This window comes from Phacochoerus africanus, chromosome 15 (genome assembly GCF_016906955.1).
Source record: "Phacochoerus africanus isolate WHEZ1 chromosome 15, ROS_Pafr_v1, whole genome shotgun sequence".
Lineage (NCBI taxonomy): Eukaryota > Metazoa > Chordata > Mammalia > Artiodactyla > Suidae > Phacochoerus > Phacochoerus africanus.
In genome coordinates this window covers 60,267,026-60,284,315 of record NC_062558.1, presented here as the reverse complement: position 1 = coordinate 60,284,315, position 17,290 = coordinate 60,267,026, and the positions used below count along the sequence as shown (strand labels likewise).

At 51.2% G+C, this 17,290-nt stretch overlaps 1 protein-coding gene across 1 annotated transcript in view; it reads right to left on the bottom strand.

The window, feature by feature from the left end:
* The window catches only part of C15H1orf198 (chromosome 15 C1orf198 homolog), a 35,315-nt gene extending 18,513 nt beyond the window's left edge, over positions 1 to 16,802 (bottom strand). The window contains exons 1-2 of the mRNA XM_047761368.1: positions 16,417 to 16,802; positions 477 to 527 (exon numbers count right to left, since the gene is read on the bottom strand). Of these exons, the coding sequence (XP_047617324.1) occupies positions 477 to 527; positions 16,417 to 16,749 (384 nt within the window). The 5' untranslated portion in view covers positions 16,750 to 16,802. The remainder of the gene's footprint in view (positions 1 to 476; positions 528 to 16,416) is intronic.
* Between the last annotated feature and the right edge of the window lie 488 nt (positions 16,803 to 17,290).

The window sequence follows — 17,290 nt, the reverse complement described above, 5'->3', positions numbered from 1 at the left end:
ACTAGTTGGATTCGTTTCTGCTGCACCACAATGGAAACTCCCCTCCAGGGAGTTCTGATGGGTCTGCAGTCTTGTCTCAGCCACTGTCTCCTCTTGTCCCCACATCCCTCAATCCCCTTCTGATTTCATTTTAATAAAAGCAGCTCTCAGCTAGCCCGCCCCCAAAGTTTCACTTGAAGTTTCGCCTTGCGAAGCCCCACCAAGGTGCTGAGGGCTGGCAGGCAGATGTGTGAAAGAGGAAGAGCCCCTGGGTCAGACGATGCCCCAGGCCGCCCCCCCCCAATAGCGCCAACGTCACTCGGCATCCACCTCCAAGCCCAAGCCCACCCATCTCTCCTTTCCTGCCAGCAGTGGACACAGCTTCTGCAGCCTGGCAGTGGGGCCGCTGCCATTGGAGCCCAAGTGCTGAAAGGAAAACTCATATGGATGCCATTCTTTTTCAAAGGACAAACAAAATTAAATTTAATCCAACTTACCCTCGTTTCCCAGGAGAAGGGGGCAGAGTGCTCATCTTGCCAAGTTATGTCCTGAAATAAAAATTCAAGAATAAAGTTGAAATCCAAACTCAAACCCCATGCCAACAACCAACCACCCAACCCCACGGGGGAACCAAGATTTAGGAAGAATCCCAGCTCCTGCTCCGAACAAGCCGGCCACCATCACACTCCGCAAAGAACATGCTGACCTCGGCCTGGGTTGCCCTCACCTTGCTGGCCGAGGCTGCCAGGCACACCCGGCCCCTGCCAGACAGACATCGATGAATGCCCAGGAGGCTCTGTGATCAACTCAGCAACAGGGAAGTTGAGTGGAAAGGAAAGGGGCCTCCTGTCAGTAAAACGAGAATCAGGCCTCCCTCCACGGCTGTCGTGAGGATGAAACAGGTAACTTATGTAAAGGGCATTGGATGGGAATCCGCCAGGCAACACCAGTATGTCTGGACCCCCACTGCCCCGCTAAGAGGCTACCAGAGACCTGAAAGGCAACACTCAGCAAATCAATGAAGAAAATGCCAACTTAACGTGAATACCTAGTTATAATGAGAACTCGGAAATCACTGGCTCTCGCCAGCAGATTACCATGGAAAGAGCCCTCGAGCACAGTCACTGAGAACATGACCTTGGCTCACTGGCCTAAACGATTGAGAAAATTGCCTTTCCTTGGCTACCCCTCCGACCCCGCCAGCAGTGTTCTTGCACCAGCAAAGGTCTCATCTGTGCCGCTTCTGCTGGGGATCATATTTCCTGAATCCCAAACTGGGAGCCCCTGGGCTACACAGACCAGAAATAGGGTAAACTATTTTGCCCGGAGGCTGTCCTTACATAAAGCCCACCCCCGCCTCTGTCCCCCACACAGGTGTCTTCATCCCACCCAGAGGCTCGCCCTGCCCCTACAGCCAGGTCATCTGGCTTCCCCTCCTCCAGCCCTGCGGTGGGTGGGGGTGAAGGGGTTGTCAGAGGGAACTTCTGTGACTCCATCCCTAGCCTTAGCCTGTGAGCTCTGTCTTCCATCACTCGGCTACTGGGCAGAACTTGAAAAATGAGAGGGAACGGGGGCTATTGCACTCCCATTGGGGATTTCAATTAAGCCCAGCTTACTCCCCAATTTACAAACAGTGTCCCTTCAAAAGAGGGAAAGGTTGCTGACAGGAATGTGCGTTAACAAGGCTGAGGGTGTCCTGGTCCTCAGAGTAGAAGGAAGATAGGTGTGTGTGTGTGTGTGTGTGTGTGTGTGTGTGTGTGTGTGTGTGTGTGTGTGTTCAGGGCACAGGAGGACAATGCAATGGCGCTAAATGATCCCCAAACAAAGGCTGAGGGTGTCCTGGTCCTCAGAGTAGAAGGAAGATAGGTGTGTGTGTGTGTGTGTGTGTGTGTGTGTGTGTGTGTGTGTGTGTTCAGGGCACAGGAGGACAATGCAGTGGTGCTGAATGATCCCCAAAGTCCTCAACATCCTATGATCTCAGGACCCTCTAAGTTCCTCTTAGAAGCAACAAGACAAGAAGGACTTTGTTTTCAGAGGGAAAAATTAAGGAGACTAATGGAACCAAAGTCCCCTTTATTCTAGATTTGGAGCTGGGGGGAAAAGCAAGAGGAAATCAAGGGGCAAAGGTGCTCCTTCTCCAGGGGGCGGGGGAGTGTGTGGAGACTCACTGGGCAGGCAGAGGCAGGCACGGGAGCAGGACACCTGGCCAGTGGCAGGACACATGGGAACTGGACGCCCCTCTCATGTGATATGACCCACCCTCTGAGTATTAACTATGCAGCTTGAGCCCCTCTGAAATCTGCAAAGGTCACAGTAATACTGCTCTGGCTTCAGAGGGTGAATGAGGAACAAAGACCTAGCCTGAGCTTGTGAGCTGGCCAGCTCCAGTGGAAGCAGACTATAGCTGCAATAGTCTCCCCAATTTGGTGCGCTTTCTCCCCAATTTGGTGTCAAGTCAATAATCTTTTGTTTGCTCCAGCAAGAAACTGAGTCAAGGGGCACATTCCTTAGATTTCTGCAAGGCTGAGCTCATAAAAAAATAATAAAGCGCTTAACAAAAATAAACATGCCAAACAAAAATGCGATTGAAGCTCTGATGTCAGCCCTTGGCCCCACACGCCAGCCTCAAAGCGCGTTGGCGGCAAGAACAGGCTCTTCAGGCAGCTGGATGCAGAAAACGCCATCATAATTACAAAGTGGTAGCACATCTGGGGTGCATGCACACGCATGCACGCACGCACACACGTAGGCGCGCGCGCGCGCGCGCACACACACACACACACACACACACACACAAGCTATCTACTCTGAGGACCAGGACCAGCAGTCAAGGACAACATGGCCAGGCACTTGCTGCAAACAATCACATATGCTTTCTGCAGGGTTGCTTGGAAAGCTCCCCCATCTGCTTCCAAGATCAGAAGCTTCAGAAGCACCAAAACACATCCGCTCCTTAAACCAAAGGACAACACCGTGTGGGCCGCCTTCTGCCAGGAGTTATACTCAGAGTCAAATTCCTCTCCATAAGAGACATCCATGCCAGAAACAACATGGAGTCTCCCTGGATACAGGGCGGCATCTCTGGAGCACAGCATGGCAAGATGCCCCAGGTCACCAAACTCCAGAGAAGCAGAACAAAGAACAGACAGGAAGCCACTGCGAGGGCCACAGGACACACACTCGGATACCCCCCAAGTGTCAGAGGCCAGCACCACTGACCTCTGCAGGTCCCCACTCGGCCCCAAGGACCCCAGGATGGACACGCACCCTGCTTTCTCCCTCTGAAGTCTCGGAGCCCTGGGCTCTCACACTCATCCGGGGACTATTCACCCAACACCATGCTCATCTCCTAATGGAAACAGTGCTTCTTAAAAAATAACATATATTCTCTGCCTATGGAACGGGAATGCATATTCCCAGGAAAGCTCCAGCATTTACTACTCTACTTCTTTGTGGAGAATGGATGCCAGAGTGTTTGAGGATCTCTGTGGGACCCAGACATTTTCACTTTTGGAGCTGCAACCAGTATGCTAGGGTAGGCTCACACCAATTCGCCAGAGCTGTCTGTGAAAACTGTAGGCATTTTTTGAGCCTGTTATTAAACACGGCCATTATTAAAAGTTAAATTATATAAACTTATAATTAAAGATGCTGGATTAAAAATAAAAGTAGTAGGAATTGCCATTGTGTTCAGTGGCTTGGTGGGTTAAGAACCCAACAAGTATCCATGAGGACGCAGGTTCGATCCCTGGCCTCAGTGGGTTAAGGATCTGGCATCGCTGAGAGCTGTGGTGTAGGCTGTAGATTCGGCTCAGATCTGGGCATTGCTGTGGCTATGGTGTAGGCTGGCAGCTGCAGCTCTGATTCAACCCTTAGCCTGGGAACTACCATATGCCATGGGTGCGGCCCTTAAAAAAAAAAATAGTATACTTCAAACCCACAAGGATGGCTATTATTAAAAAAGCAGGGGGTGGGGGGGAATTCCCACTGTGGTGCAACAGGAGAGTCACAGGTTTGATGCCTGGCCCTGCACAGTGGGTTAAGGATCTGGCGTTGCTGCAGCTGTGGTGAAGGTTGAAACTGTGGCTAGGATCTGATCCCTGCCTGGGAACTCCATAAGTCATGGGTTGTCTAAAAAAGAAAAAACAAACAAAAACATGGAATTCCCTGGAGGCTCAGCGGGTTAATGATCCAGCATTGTCACTGCTGTAGTTCGGGTCACTGCTATGGCGAGGGTTTAATCCCTGGCCTGGGAACTTCTACATGGTGCAGGCATAGCCTATAAATAAATAATTAATTTTAAAAAAAAAACAGGAAATGTGGAGAAACTGGACCTTCTTGTACGGCTGGCTCAAATGTAAAATGGTGCAGCTACTATGGGAAACAGTGTGGTGGTTCCTTCAAAAAAAAAAAAAAAGGAAACAGACACTGGATCGAGCAACCTCATGCTGAGGAATACAGCAGTAAGAACTGGAAGTAGGAAGTAGGGGCTTGAACAGATACCTGTCGGCCCCTGCTCACTGCAGCATTACCACAGCAGCCAAAACATGAAAACACAAAAGGGGGGTCTATGTGTACAACGGAGACCACCCAGCCTGAAGGAGGAAGGAAATTCTGGCACAGGCTACAACGGGGATGAACCTGGAAGAATCACGCTCAATGAACAAATATGTGTGAGTCCACTTATTTGAGGGACCAAGAGTAGGCAAATTCATAGGCAGAAAGTAGAACAGAATTTATTGGGGGAGGGAGGGATGGAAAGGCATTATTTCAGGTAGAGTTTCTGTGTGAGGTGACGGAAAAGGTCTAGAAGTGGATCGTGGTGATGGCTGCACAACCGTGTGAATGTACCACGGTGCGCCTAAAAGCCGTGAGGATGGCAAATTTTATGTGACAACTATATATCCAATATATCCAATATACATTTTACCACAATTAAAAAAAAAAAACCTGACAGGATTTTTTTTATGACTCCATTTATGATTCCAACTAGATAACATTCTGGAAAAAGGTAACCTAATGGAGACAGTGAAAAGATCCGTGGTTGCCAGGGTTAGACTGAAGGAAGGATGGACAGGCAGAGGCCAGAGGATTCTTAGGGCAGTGAAAACACTCTGTACCATATTGTAACAAAGGATATTTTCCTCAAAAACCTACAGGAAGTACAGCAGCAAGAATAAACCCCAGAGTAAACTCTGGATTTTGGACAATACTGATGGGTCCGTGGAGGTCCACCCATGCTAACAAACACCCCACCCCGCAGGGGGGCGATGACCTGGGGGCGGGGGCTGCATGAGGGTAGAGGGTGGGGCTCTGGCCGAAGTCTGTACTTTCCACTCACTGTTGCTGGAAGCCCAAAACTGCTCCAAACAGAAAACCTATTTTTCAAAAAAGTGTCTCTCAACTCCCCGCCCCCTGCAAAACAACCTGACAAAGGTGACAAAGACTAAAAACAGCATTTCCTAATTACTTTAGTCTGTTTTCTATTACATGCTCTTGAGGGTACTGACTTTTATTGCACCTGCAAGATGGAAATCGCATCTCTCACACCACACAACCATGTCACTGCACCTCCCTGACCGGCTGTGACTCAGTGAGTCACCTGGGGGCCTCGACAGGCCCTGGGGGAGCATCTCCATGGCAACCAGCAGGTGCCACATCAGGGCTCCTCTATGCACTGCCTCAAGCCAGATGTTAAACCTTTCCCAACACACCGCAGGCTGCAATTAATAGCAAACACACAAATTCACCGCATTCCACGTTGTATATAAACTTTTATTATTGAACTTTTTAAGGATTTTGGTCACGTTGCTTTTGAAATTATTTGGTGGCAAGCAACAGTAATTGATTAATTTCTCTATAAAAGTGAATTATAAAATTAAAATATTAATATTAAATATTTAAATATTAAAATTTTGGTGATTCCAAAATTACTTTAAAATGTCAAACTCTGGACTTAAAATTCATCTCTAAGGTGAAATGTTATAAATATTAGCCTTTCCTCTTAATGAAAGTTGACTGGAGACTAGTGAGCCATTTAATTAATTAATTTATTTATTTATTTATTTTTTGGCTGTGCCCAAGACGTACAGAAGTTCCCAGGCCAGGGACTGAACCTGCACCATGCCAGTAACCTGAGCCACAGCAGTGTCAATACTAAATTCTTAACTGGCTGAGCCATCAGGGAACTCCAAGCCATTCATTCTTTTATTAATTTTCTTTTCAATTTCTGGGGCCAGTGAAGGGCATCATGTCTCGAGTGTGTGAGGTAGATGGTCCCTGTGGATGGCACTGTCCCCCAGTGGAGCCCACAGCTTGGCCTGAGGAAGTAGAGCCAGGAGCCTGGGCTTCCGAAGCGGCTCTGACCTCCCCCAAGACAAAGCCTGGCCACTAGCAGCCAGCAGACAGGAAGCACCTTTCCTGCAATGGTCAGAGAATTGCTTTGGAGACCAGCAGCACCTGGAAATTCTTGTTTCCACACCAGCCTTTCTGAGGGACAGGCTGGGCACCATTCTGCAACCTCAGCCTGAACACACCGCCCCCTTCCTGCAGAAGTTCTCTCTATGGCACACTCATCCCAGGGAGCTGGGGAGGGGTCGTGTTGGGGTAACTTCTTGGGTCCTTACTGGTCTTGGATTCAAAGACACCAGACTCAAGACTCTGAAGTGTCCCTTAGCATAGAAGTCCCAGGTATGACTATAAATCAGAAGCACCTAGAGTGCTGTTCTTTTTTATTTTTTGGCTGCACTTGCGGCATATAGAAGTTCCTGGGCCCAGGATCAAATCGGACCCACAGCTGTGACCTAAGTCACAACTCCTGCAACGCTGGATCTTTAACCCACTGAGAGAGGCTAGGGATGGAACCTGCATCCTCATGGATACTAGCTGGGTTCTTAACTCACTGAGCCATAACAGGAACTCCTAGCATGCTGTTCTAACAGGCAGACTACGTAGGTCCCACCTGACTTGGTTTTACAAACCCAACAACTCCCTAGATAACTCCTTTTTTTTTTTCTTCTTCTTCTTTTTAGGGCTGCACCTTCGTCCTATGGAAGTTCCTACATCTGCCAGCCTATACCACAGCTTGCAGCAATGTTGAATCCTTAACCCACTGAGGGAGACCTGGGATCAAACCTGCATCCTCATGGATACTAGTCGGGTTCTTAACCCACTGAGTCACAATGGAAACTACTCCCTAGGTCATTCTAAAGCAGCCATTCTCCTGGGCAGCTACCTGTCCAGTTCTCCACAGGACACCTGACTCCCTCTTTACCCTGGGGACACCTGGACACACAGGCTGTCCTCACTGACCTCCACGGCCTGCCTCTGTCTGCCCAGGCCATCCCACATGCAGAGGTGGCCTCAGTCAATATTGCTGGGTGGTTCCCAGCAATACTGGGTGGTTCTCATCCCCCAAACCAGAACTCCTACTGCACCAACTGGGGTTCAGGCTGCTACTCTGAGGCCCAGCTTTCACTCACCCGGCTCTGGATCAGGAAAAGTCATGCTCTGTGCGCCAGTCTCATCAACCAAGGCAGGGAGTCTCCTAACATGCTGCCAGGCCCTGAAGGATCATGTTTACAGGCTGCTTTCATGTCATTCCTCCCAGAGTTGAAAGATCACATAAAACTACCGGAACTGCATTTCCAGTAATGCTGCTGCAGAACTACAAGGATGTGACCATCCACAGGAAACACTTTTTTTTGTGGCAGAGTCAGAATAGGATGTGCTTGTTAAATTCTCCTCCCACCTGTAGGGCTGGTTCTAAAAGTTAGACTCCAAACCATTCAGCTCCCCAGAAACACATCTGGTTTTTCTTGAGTGGTTCAGAAGCAGCATCAGGATCTGGGAACCCTGCACAGTGCTCCCTGGAACTACAGTTTGTCCTCCTGGAGGCCATAAATCAGGGAAGTTTCTGGTTGACAGATGGTGGCACTGTGGCTTAAAGGTAAGAAATTTCAACTGTGAGATACTCTAAGTGAGGGAAATGAAGCTCGGACAGCAGAGCCTGCAGGGGTGGGACGGACAGTTCCCTGGGTGGCCAACGGTCCCATCCCCTGTGACATCCGGTGGCCTGGGCCTCTGGGCACATCTGGCATGGCGCGTATTCCTCCTGGAGAGCTGTGTAGTGCCAGTCTGTAATTCAAGGACACAGCAGCATATTCAAAAGGACTGAGGCGATTGTGCTCCCAAGGAGTTGAAAACTTAGGGTCACACAAAAGTCTCCACGTGGAGGTTGACAGCAGTTTTACTCATAACTGCCCAAACCTGGAGGCAACCAAGCTGTCCTTCAGTAGGTGAAGAGCTAGTAAACTGGGGTCTGTCCAGGACTATTACTCGGCACTAGAGAGAAAGGAGCTATTAAGCAATGAAAAGACAAGGAGGAACCGTCAATGCATATTAATGAGTGACAGAAGTCAATCTGAAAAGGCTTCGTACTGTATGAGTCCAATTATATGACATTCTGTAAAGGGCAAAACTGGAGACGGTGAAAAGATAAGTAGTTACAGGGGCTGGAGGGGAGAGGGGGATGAAGAGGGGCAGCACAGAGGACTTTAAGGCAGTGAAACTACTCTGTGTAAAACTGTAATGATGATGGAGTCCCCATCATGGCTCAGTGGTAATGAACCCGACTAGTATTCATGAGGATGTGGGTTCGATCCTTGGCCTCACTCAGTGGGTTAAGGATCCAGCGATGCCATGAACTGTGGTGTAGGTTGCATATGTGGCTTGGATCCCATGTTGCTGTGACTCTGGTGTAGGCCGGCAGCTGCAGTTCTGATTAGACCCCTAGTGCGGGAACATCCATATGCCACGTATGTGGCTATAAAAAGAAAAAGAAAAAAAAAAAAGAAAAATGTAAAAAAAAAAAAGGAAACAAATCCAACTAGGAACTATGAGGTTTCGGGTTTGATCCCTGGACTCACTCAGTGGGTTAAGGATCTGGCATTGCCGTGAGCTGTGGTGTAGGTCGCAGAGGCGGCTCGGATCCCACATTGCTGTGGCTGTGGCATAGGCCAGCAGCTGCAGCTCTAATGCAACTGCTAGCCTGAGAACTTCCGTATGCCACAGCTATGGCCCAAAAAGGACCAAAAAAAAAAAAAAAACTAGAATGATGAAACTGTGTCATCAGATACTTATCCAAACCTTGAACATCCACCAAGGGTGAACTTGAATGTAAACTACAGACTTGGGGTGAGGATGACCTGTCAGTGTAGTCACTGACTATAATACATGCACTGCTCTGGTGGGGGGTATGGACCGTGGGGGAGGCTGTGTGTTGCCTGTGTGTACTTTCTGCTTAATTTTGCTGTGAGCCTAAAACTGTTCTAAAAAATAAAGTATAGGAGTTCCCTGGTGGCCCAACAGATTAAGGATCTGGCGTTGGCACTCTGTAGCTCGGGTTTGATCCCTGACCTGGGAACTTCTGAAGGCTGGGGGGCAAGGCCAAAAAATAAAAATAAATTTAAAAAACTAAAAATTTTAAAAACTTAAAAAAAATAAAGTCTACTAAAAAAGGGAGGAGTGAGGAAGAAGAATACACTCTTTTTTACCAACTGCTTATTCTTAGGGACTACTGTTTATATATTTATGGAATCGATGCTTTTCCCTTTGACTTGTAACATACTTAATTCCGCTGAGACAGGAGGGTTTCCATCACTGCAAGTAGAAAACTGCAGTTGCAACAACAGAAAAGCAGTTATAACGGAACCTCTGGGCAGGCTCCACCGTGAATACAAATTCAGAAACTCAGGTCCCCACAGACCTCGGCAGAAACCAAAACTCAGGCGCCACAGTGGTGATGGGAGGAGGGCGAGGAGTGGGGGAGGGAAGGGTCGAAGGAAATGAATGGGAGGACAAGAAAGAAGTTTAAACAGACAAGTCTGGCCTTGATTTATTTTTTTCAGAAATGGACATTTTCCCCTGTACTAAGGGAATCTCTCATTTAGAGCATTAAAGAGACTCCTGTCAAGGACAAGAGGATGCCACCCCTGCCAACATGCCTCTCAGTCCTGTCCCCTCCCTCCTGGTGTGACAGAGCCCCAGTCACTTAATTGCTTTGCCAAACCTGTTGCCTGCCAGCCACAGGGCTACACTCCCGTGGGAGCCAGGTAGAGCCTGTGTCTGTCTCTCCTCTGCTCCCAGGGCCACCTGTTCAACTCCCCTCCTCCCCGGGAGCCCGGACTATGCAGGGTCCCAGGCCAGGTGCTACTCAGGGCAAAGAACTGTTGGAAAGGGAAAGCCTGTGGAGATGGATCTGGACTCATGGCCACGCTCTCAACTCCTGCCCGGAGCCAGGGCACACACCCCAAGCCCAGGAACACGAAAAACCACATCCACTCTGTCATCTTTTCTCAAAAATGCATACATCTGCCAGGCAGGAGATGGGAATGAAAATTACACTGTCCACCTTTCTTAAAAAAAAAAAAAAATCAAAATGCTGAGAAAGTAATTCTCAAATTTATTTATTTATTTTTTGCCAAAGGCTGAAAAAAGAAAAGTCAAGCTGTCCAAGCAGAAGCAGAAGGGGTGAGCGCATGAGTAACAGGTCCTGCATCGGAAGCCCTGTATCCAACCAGATTCAACTCTAAGGAAGATTTCCTAACTGAAGGAGGTTCTTCTGCTACCAACTGCTACATAATGCTGCTTCTGCCCACGTTGTATGAAACTTTTACCAGTAATATATGGGTACATTATTTTAGAAATTCTACACCCCTGTAATTATTGTAGTTTATTTTCCTTTATTTTTAAGCCCATGCCTGCAGCATATGGAAGTTCCCAGGCTAGGGGTGGAATGGGAGCTGCAGGTGCCGGCCTACACCACAGCCACAGCAACCCCAGATCTGAGCCACATCTGCAAGCTACACTGCAGCTTGTGGCAACGCTGTATCCTTAACCCACTGAGTGAGGCCGGGGATCAAACCCCCATCCTCATGAATACGAGTCAGGTTCTTAACCTGCTGAGCCACAACGGGAACTCCAGTTAGTTAATTTTAAAACACAAACATCTCGGCTGGCCAACCTGGACCCGAAAGAGGGAGGGCGAAGTGGCCCTTTGCAGGCAGGCACAGGGCATGGAAAGGAGATGGGACTAGGCGACGTCTGCCGGACTGGGGTTCTGTACTGCTCCCTGGTCTCCGGAGTTCTTCAGGGCCAAGAGCTTTCTCAGCCAGCTGGGGGCAGGAGTGGAAGGGCAGTGGGGCTGGGAAAAGTCACGTAGCCTTCAGAGGCTTGCAGAAGGTGTCTGCGAGTCAGGGACTCAACACCAGAAAAGGAGGTGAAGGCTGGTGGAGTAAGAGAGCAGCCAGCAAGCCCCCAGATTCCTGCAGGAGGGGGAGGAGGGGCCACAGGAACACCGCCTTCTGACAGCAGCTGGTTGCACTAAGCTGCTGAACTGGGGGTGGAGCTGTTTGCCTCCAGAGCTTAAAACTCCATGTTCTGTAGATCACACAATCCAGATCAGGGTCCCAGGGGCCGGCATGTGGAAACACCCTTCCTGCCCAGTCCCACCTGCTGCTAGAAAGGTGAAAGGGGCGAGCAGGTCCATGAGAGGCAAATACTCAGGCTGCCCAAATTCCAGAGGTCACTGGCTTATGGCCTATTTGGAGCCAAGAACGTGGCACAGAGCTGGGAACCCTGTAACTCTCACCGGCATGCTTAGATCCTGCTGGACTGGTGGCCAAGAGTCTGGGAGGGAGTGGAGCAGAGAGCAGCGAACAACACATTCATTCCCAAAAATTCAGGTTTGGAGGTTTTGTGGGTTTTTTTGTTTACAGGAAACAGTGGACGCAGAGCGGAGTGATGGCGAAATCCTTCTAAAACGAAAACCTTTCATCTCCCGAAGTAAGCCACACCCCAGACTTTGACTGCTGGAGGAAGAATGCAGTAATGGAGAAGCACAGGGAAAGTCAGACCGTGAAAAGCCATCTATTTGCAGGGGGTTCCCTGGTGCCCCAGTGGGTTAAGGATCCGGCACTGTCACTGCCATGGCACAGGTGGCTGTTGTGGCTCAGGTTTGATTCCTGGCCTGGGAACTTCCACATGTCATGGGCATGGCCAAGAAATTAAAAAAAAAATTTTTTTTTTGTCTTTTTGCCTTTTCTAGGGCCGCTCCTGCGGCATATGGAAGTTCCCAGGCTAGAGGTCTAATCAGAGCTGTAGCCGCTGGCCTCACCACAGCCACAGCAACATGGGATCCGAGCCTCGTCTGCGACCTACACCACAGCTCACGGCAACGCTGGATACTTAACCCACTGAGCAAGGCCAGGGATCAAACCTGTAACCTCATGGTTCCTAGTTGGAAACATTAAACACTGAGCCACAGCAGGAACTCCAAAAAAAATTTTTTTAAATAAAAGCATCTATCTGCAAACATACCTTCATGTTTGGACTAAATATTGCCCCAAAGGGCACACTGCAATGTCCACGTCTGTTCCAAGCAAGGCCTATTGAGCCCCAGAGAGGCTGATGAGCTGCCCACTCGTGGAGGGAGAATCCTGCCCTACACAGACAGCCCTGCTGGCAGCAGGACCAGAACCAGGTGTGGGGATTCCAGGTGCTCCTCCTCTGCTGCCAAGAGAGACCTGTTCCACCGACAGCAGCTCCCAATTCTCTGTATAGGAGGTGCTTGGGGCGATGGGCGGGGGGTGATGGCAGGAGGCCTTGTGCTGAAGCTGTGCTGAGACTGTATGTTCATGTGGAAGGATTTTTAAAGAAGCCGATGAAGATTTTGGGAAGGCTAAGCATCCCTACAGTGAGAATGGTTCTGATCTCTAGGAAGCTTTGAGAAATTGTCACTCAATTGACTGCCAAGGTGGTAAGAAGCAAGCCCCTCCCCCCGGGATCCCCCACAGCTTTGACACCACAAGATCCCAGTAAAGGTGGACCTGGGCCTGGACCCCGGTCAGTAAGGTCTTTTCAGTTTACAGACAGCAAAGGTAAAAGCAGACACAGATGGCAGGCTGCCTTTGCCTGTCGTCCTCCGAGCAGCCCCGCACCACATGGGCACCATGGATGGTGTGTGAGTGGAGACTGACCGTGCTCCCAACCACCAAGATCTGTGATCGTCCACACACAAGCAAGTTTCCACGTAACACTGACCGACGACGACAGTCACATTTGGAGGCTGGGTGTGCACGATCTGATGGAAAATGCTGGTGCATGGGATACAAAAACGTTACTGGCTATGGGCGAGAAGGTATCCAAAGAAATAAGCAATGTCCTTGTCCTTTAGCGTAGCTGAAAGGGAGCCACAATCCGAGGCTGGTGTGACTGCTGATCAGGCGACAGGCCATATCACATCCACACTGTGGACAGAGCAAACCCAGCTTTCAAATACATGCCCTGAGACACATCCCCAGAGCTCTTCCATGTGGGACTTGACATGGCCAACTTCAGGCTGACAGGCAGGAGGAATCTATTTCATGATAGTCAGTGATTTTCAAAAGTGGACATGGAGAGGAGTTCCCTGGTGGCACAGTGGGTTAAGGCTCACTGCTGTGGCTCAGGTCACAGCCAGGATACAGGTTTGTTCCCTGGCCTGGGAACTTCCACATGCTGTAGGCACACACACACACACACACACACACACAAGGGCAGACATGGAGAGACTAGCTAATAACCTTAATAAATATTCTTACCAGCAGCAGCAGCAACAACCATTTTTTAATCCCATAGGCCTTTCCTACACACTGTCTACTATTATCCTGTTTTTCTGTTTGTTTGTCTCTTTTGGCCACCCCGAGGCACACAGAGTTCCCGAGTGAGGGATCAGATTGGAGCCGAAGCTGCAGCAATGCTGGATCCTTTAACCCACTGTGCCGGGCTGGGGTCAAACCTGCACCGACCTGGTGCTGCAGAGATGCCGATCCCATTGCACCACAGCTGGAACTCCTATCATCCTATTTATGTTCTTCCCATTGTACAAGGGAAGATGCTGAAGCTCAGAGAGGTTAGCGATTTACCGCGGTCAAAAGGCTGGTAGATGGAGAGCCAAAATTCAAACCCAAGACTCACACCCAAGCCCAGAGCTTCCCATTACAGCCTTAGGAAAGGCCCTCAGAGCCCAGTATCCCAAGTGGTCTTTCCTGAGTATCTACGTGGGCCGCCCTGTTTATCATGCAAGGTCAGACACAGGCTAAAGCAAGAGCTGGGGTTCACCTGAGCACCCATTCATCAGCAGGCAACTGGAGATGCTGGGGGCGGTTAGGGAGTGGAGCTAGGAGGGCACTGGAGGGTGCTGGGGAGCATTCTCTGTTCCAGGAGCAGCCAGGAAGGCCCTGAGAACCACATCTGAAGACAGAGTAAATGGGAAGGGTCGGACTGCCCTCCTCAGTCTGGTTCAGGGCCCTTTTGGATACAGCTGGGGCCATTTATTCAGGCCACTCTGCCCAGCGGCCTATCCTCACCTTGTCCTTTGCCTTGTGCCCAGGAGCCCGCCTTCCTCCACAAATGGCCCTCCTCCTGGGCCTGAGACCACTGGTCCACTCTGTTACCAACCTCTTGCCAAGTACCAGGAACGCGTTGTAGACACCCCAGTGCAATTAAATCACACTGTATTTTGCTGCAGGCAAAAATACACCCTAGGCAATGTCCCTCTGTACCTCTCCTCAAACTCTCTCTCTGCCATGCGTGCTGAGAGGCTGGTCAGAGGCATTCCAACACACGCTCCCAGCCCATTTAGCAAAGCTGAGCTCAATTCTGAAAACCAGGGCCCTTCTGCTCCCAGAAGGACAGGTAGAGACCACAGTGAAAAGTTCTGTTGGCTGTTAAATGGCTTTAGGTTTACAGATTCACAAATTCACTAACAGCTTGGTCTGACGCCCAGGTAAGGAATCAAGAGTAGAAAATTGGCCATGTCTTCCCTTATCAGCCACACTGGGCCCTTTTAGGGCCTGGGCTTGTTGATGATGAGCGGGCATGTGTATATTCTTAGCCGGACAGCAAGCTCAGGGAAAATGACAGTCATGCTCCAACATCTCTAAGTACTTGCAGGTTTATGTCCTCGCATAAGTCATGTATTCCTAACTTTTCCAAAGAGGGCCTGCCTGCTTTTCCATCACCCAGATCTGAGCACCAACCCTGCAAATGTCTTTGGAGAGGTGCATGTTTTCACACTAAAAATGTTTCAGCTCTAGGAATATATTTCAAACCTATATTCTCATCTCTTCCGTTTACCACACCCTCGTTTTTCCTGGCAAAGCCTTCTGAGACTTTTCTTTTAATTCTGTCAGGATATGGCAATGCTGGCAGCATATTTCCGTCCCCTCACACTTCCCTCGCATTCAAGTGGGTTTATAGCCACAAACATTTTGTATTAATAAGTGTCTCAGCACACCCACGCCTAAAACTCAGATTTAAGCCTCATTCTTAACTAGAATTCCTTCCACCGTTCACAACTTCCTCGGAAAACCTCTCCAAGCCCAGCCCCTCCTCCCCGCAGCCTCCAGGCCCTCACAGGATGCCAACCTCTCCGTCTGCTTGTCCCACTTTGACCTTCACAGCAAAAGTTGAGTTTGAAGGCAAATTCTAATGGCACCCAACAGGTTTTAGGTAACCACATTCCCAAGAAAAAGACCAACTTTCTGGGCAGCACAGAACACTCAGGCCTTTGCAATTTTGTGTGGGTCATCCCTGAGGTTTCTTCCCTGGGGTCTGAGTCTTTCTCCCTTCACAATGACGGCCCCTCCAAGTAGTCCCGGCACAATGAATGTCTAGGTCAGAGGCCCATACATGCCCTTATATGTACCAAAGTCTTGCCAGGGCTTGTGTAAACGTCTACATTAGTTTTTTGGTGGGAAAAGGGGACCACCAAGCTCACTCCCAAAACAAAGCTTCACAGCACGATTCCTCGGAAACATCTTAGGGCTTCGGATTTTGCCTCCTAACCCTGGAAGGCACCTCTTCCTGCTTGTTATCTTCACAATTTCACGCTCCCCACACAGCTCATCAATTAATATTAATATATATATATATATATAACTTGCTGATCGCCTTCCCTGGCAGGCCTGGGATGGGTACTACTATTCCCGGTTTACACGGGGGGTACAGAGGCCCCAAGAGGTTAGGTGACCCATGGCCAGACAGCTAAATGGCCGAGTGGAACAGAACTCAGGTTTGCCTGGCTTTAATCCCTTGCTCTTGCCACTTCGGTCTGCCTTTTAGCTCTGGGAGCGGTTTCGGGTCCCGTGCTGCCCGGCGGGGCAAGTCGCGACGGAGGGTCTAGAAAGACCTCCTCTCAGAGATACTCCAAACTATCCCCGGGAGCCCCGGCCCCCAGACCTCCGGATCTGGGCTGTCCCTCCCACCCACTCCGGGTCCTGCACCTTCTCCTCTGCAGCCCCTGCCCGCGCGCCTGCCGGCGGCGGCCACTAGCCGGCAGGTGTCCGCCCGGCCGGGGGCGCTCGGGGCGCGGGTAGGGGCCCGGCCCGTACTTACCTCGTCCCCGAAGCGCACCACCTTCTGGCCCGTGGGCCCGCGCAGCCCGGGGAAGCGCGCGAGCTCCTCGGGGTCCCCGGGGTCGCGAGGCGCTGGGGCGCTCGGCCCCACCAGGCACCGGTCGATGATCTCGTCCTGCTGCGCGGGCGGCAGCCGCGCCCACTCGGGCCCGTACTTCTCCCGGATCTTCTCCTTGTCCTGCATGATCTTCCTGGCCATGGGGCTCAGAGACGAGAAGTAGGTGAAGCGCTTCCGCTCCCTGTCGTCCAGAGGCCGGTTCCCGCTCATGACCGCCGAGCGCGAGGCCGCGATCGCCGCCGCCATGGACGCCATGCCCTGCCAGCCCGTCGCTCCCCGCCCGCGCCGCCCCCACCCCCGCCCTGCGGCCCGAGCACCGCCCCCCGCGCCGCCCCGCGAGCAGCGCCCCACTGCCCCCGGGAACCCCGCCTCCCGAGCCCGCCCACCTCCTGCAGTCCCACCCCGTGCCCGCCCAACTCCGGCGACCCCGCCCTCCGCGCCCCGCTGCTTCCGGGAGCCCTGCTCACGCCCACCTCTTCCCCCTAGATCCCCGCACTTTGCGCCCCCCACCCCCGGGAACCCTGCCCTCCGTGCGCCCCCCGCAGCTGGAACCCCGCCTCCCGTGCCCCAACCCCGGTAACTCCTCCCACTGCGTCCCTATCCCCGGGAGGCCCGCCCTCGGCGGCCCCCACTCTCGGGAACCCCGCCCCCTGCGCCCCCACCCCGGAACCCCGCCCCTTACATCCGTCCACCCCGCCCCCGAGAACCCCACCCTCCGCGGCCCCCACCTTCAGGAACCCCGCCTCCCGCATCCTCCTACCCCCGGGAATCCCGCCCCATGCACCCCCCCAGGGAT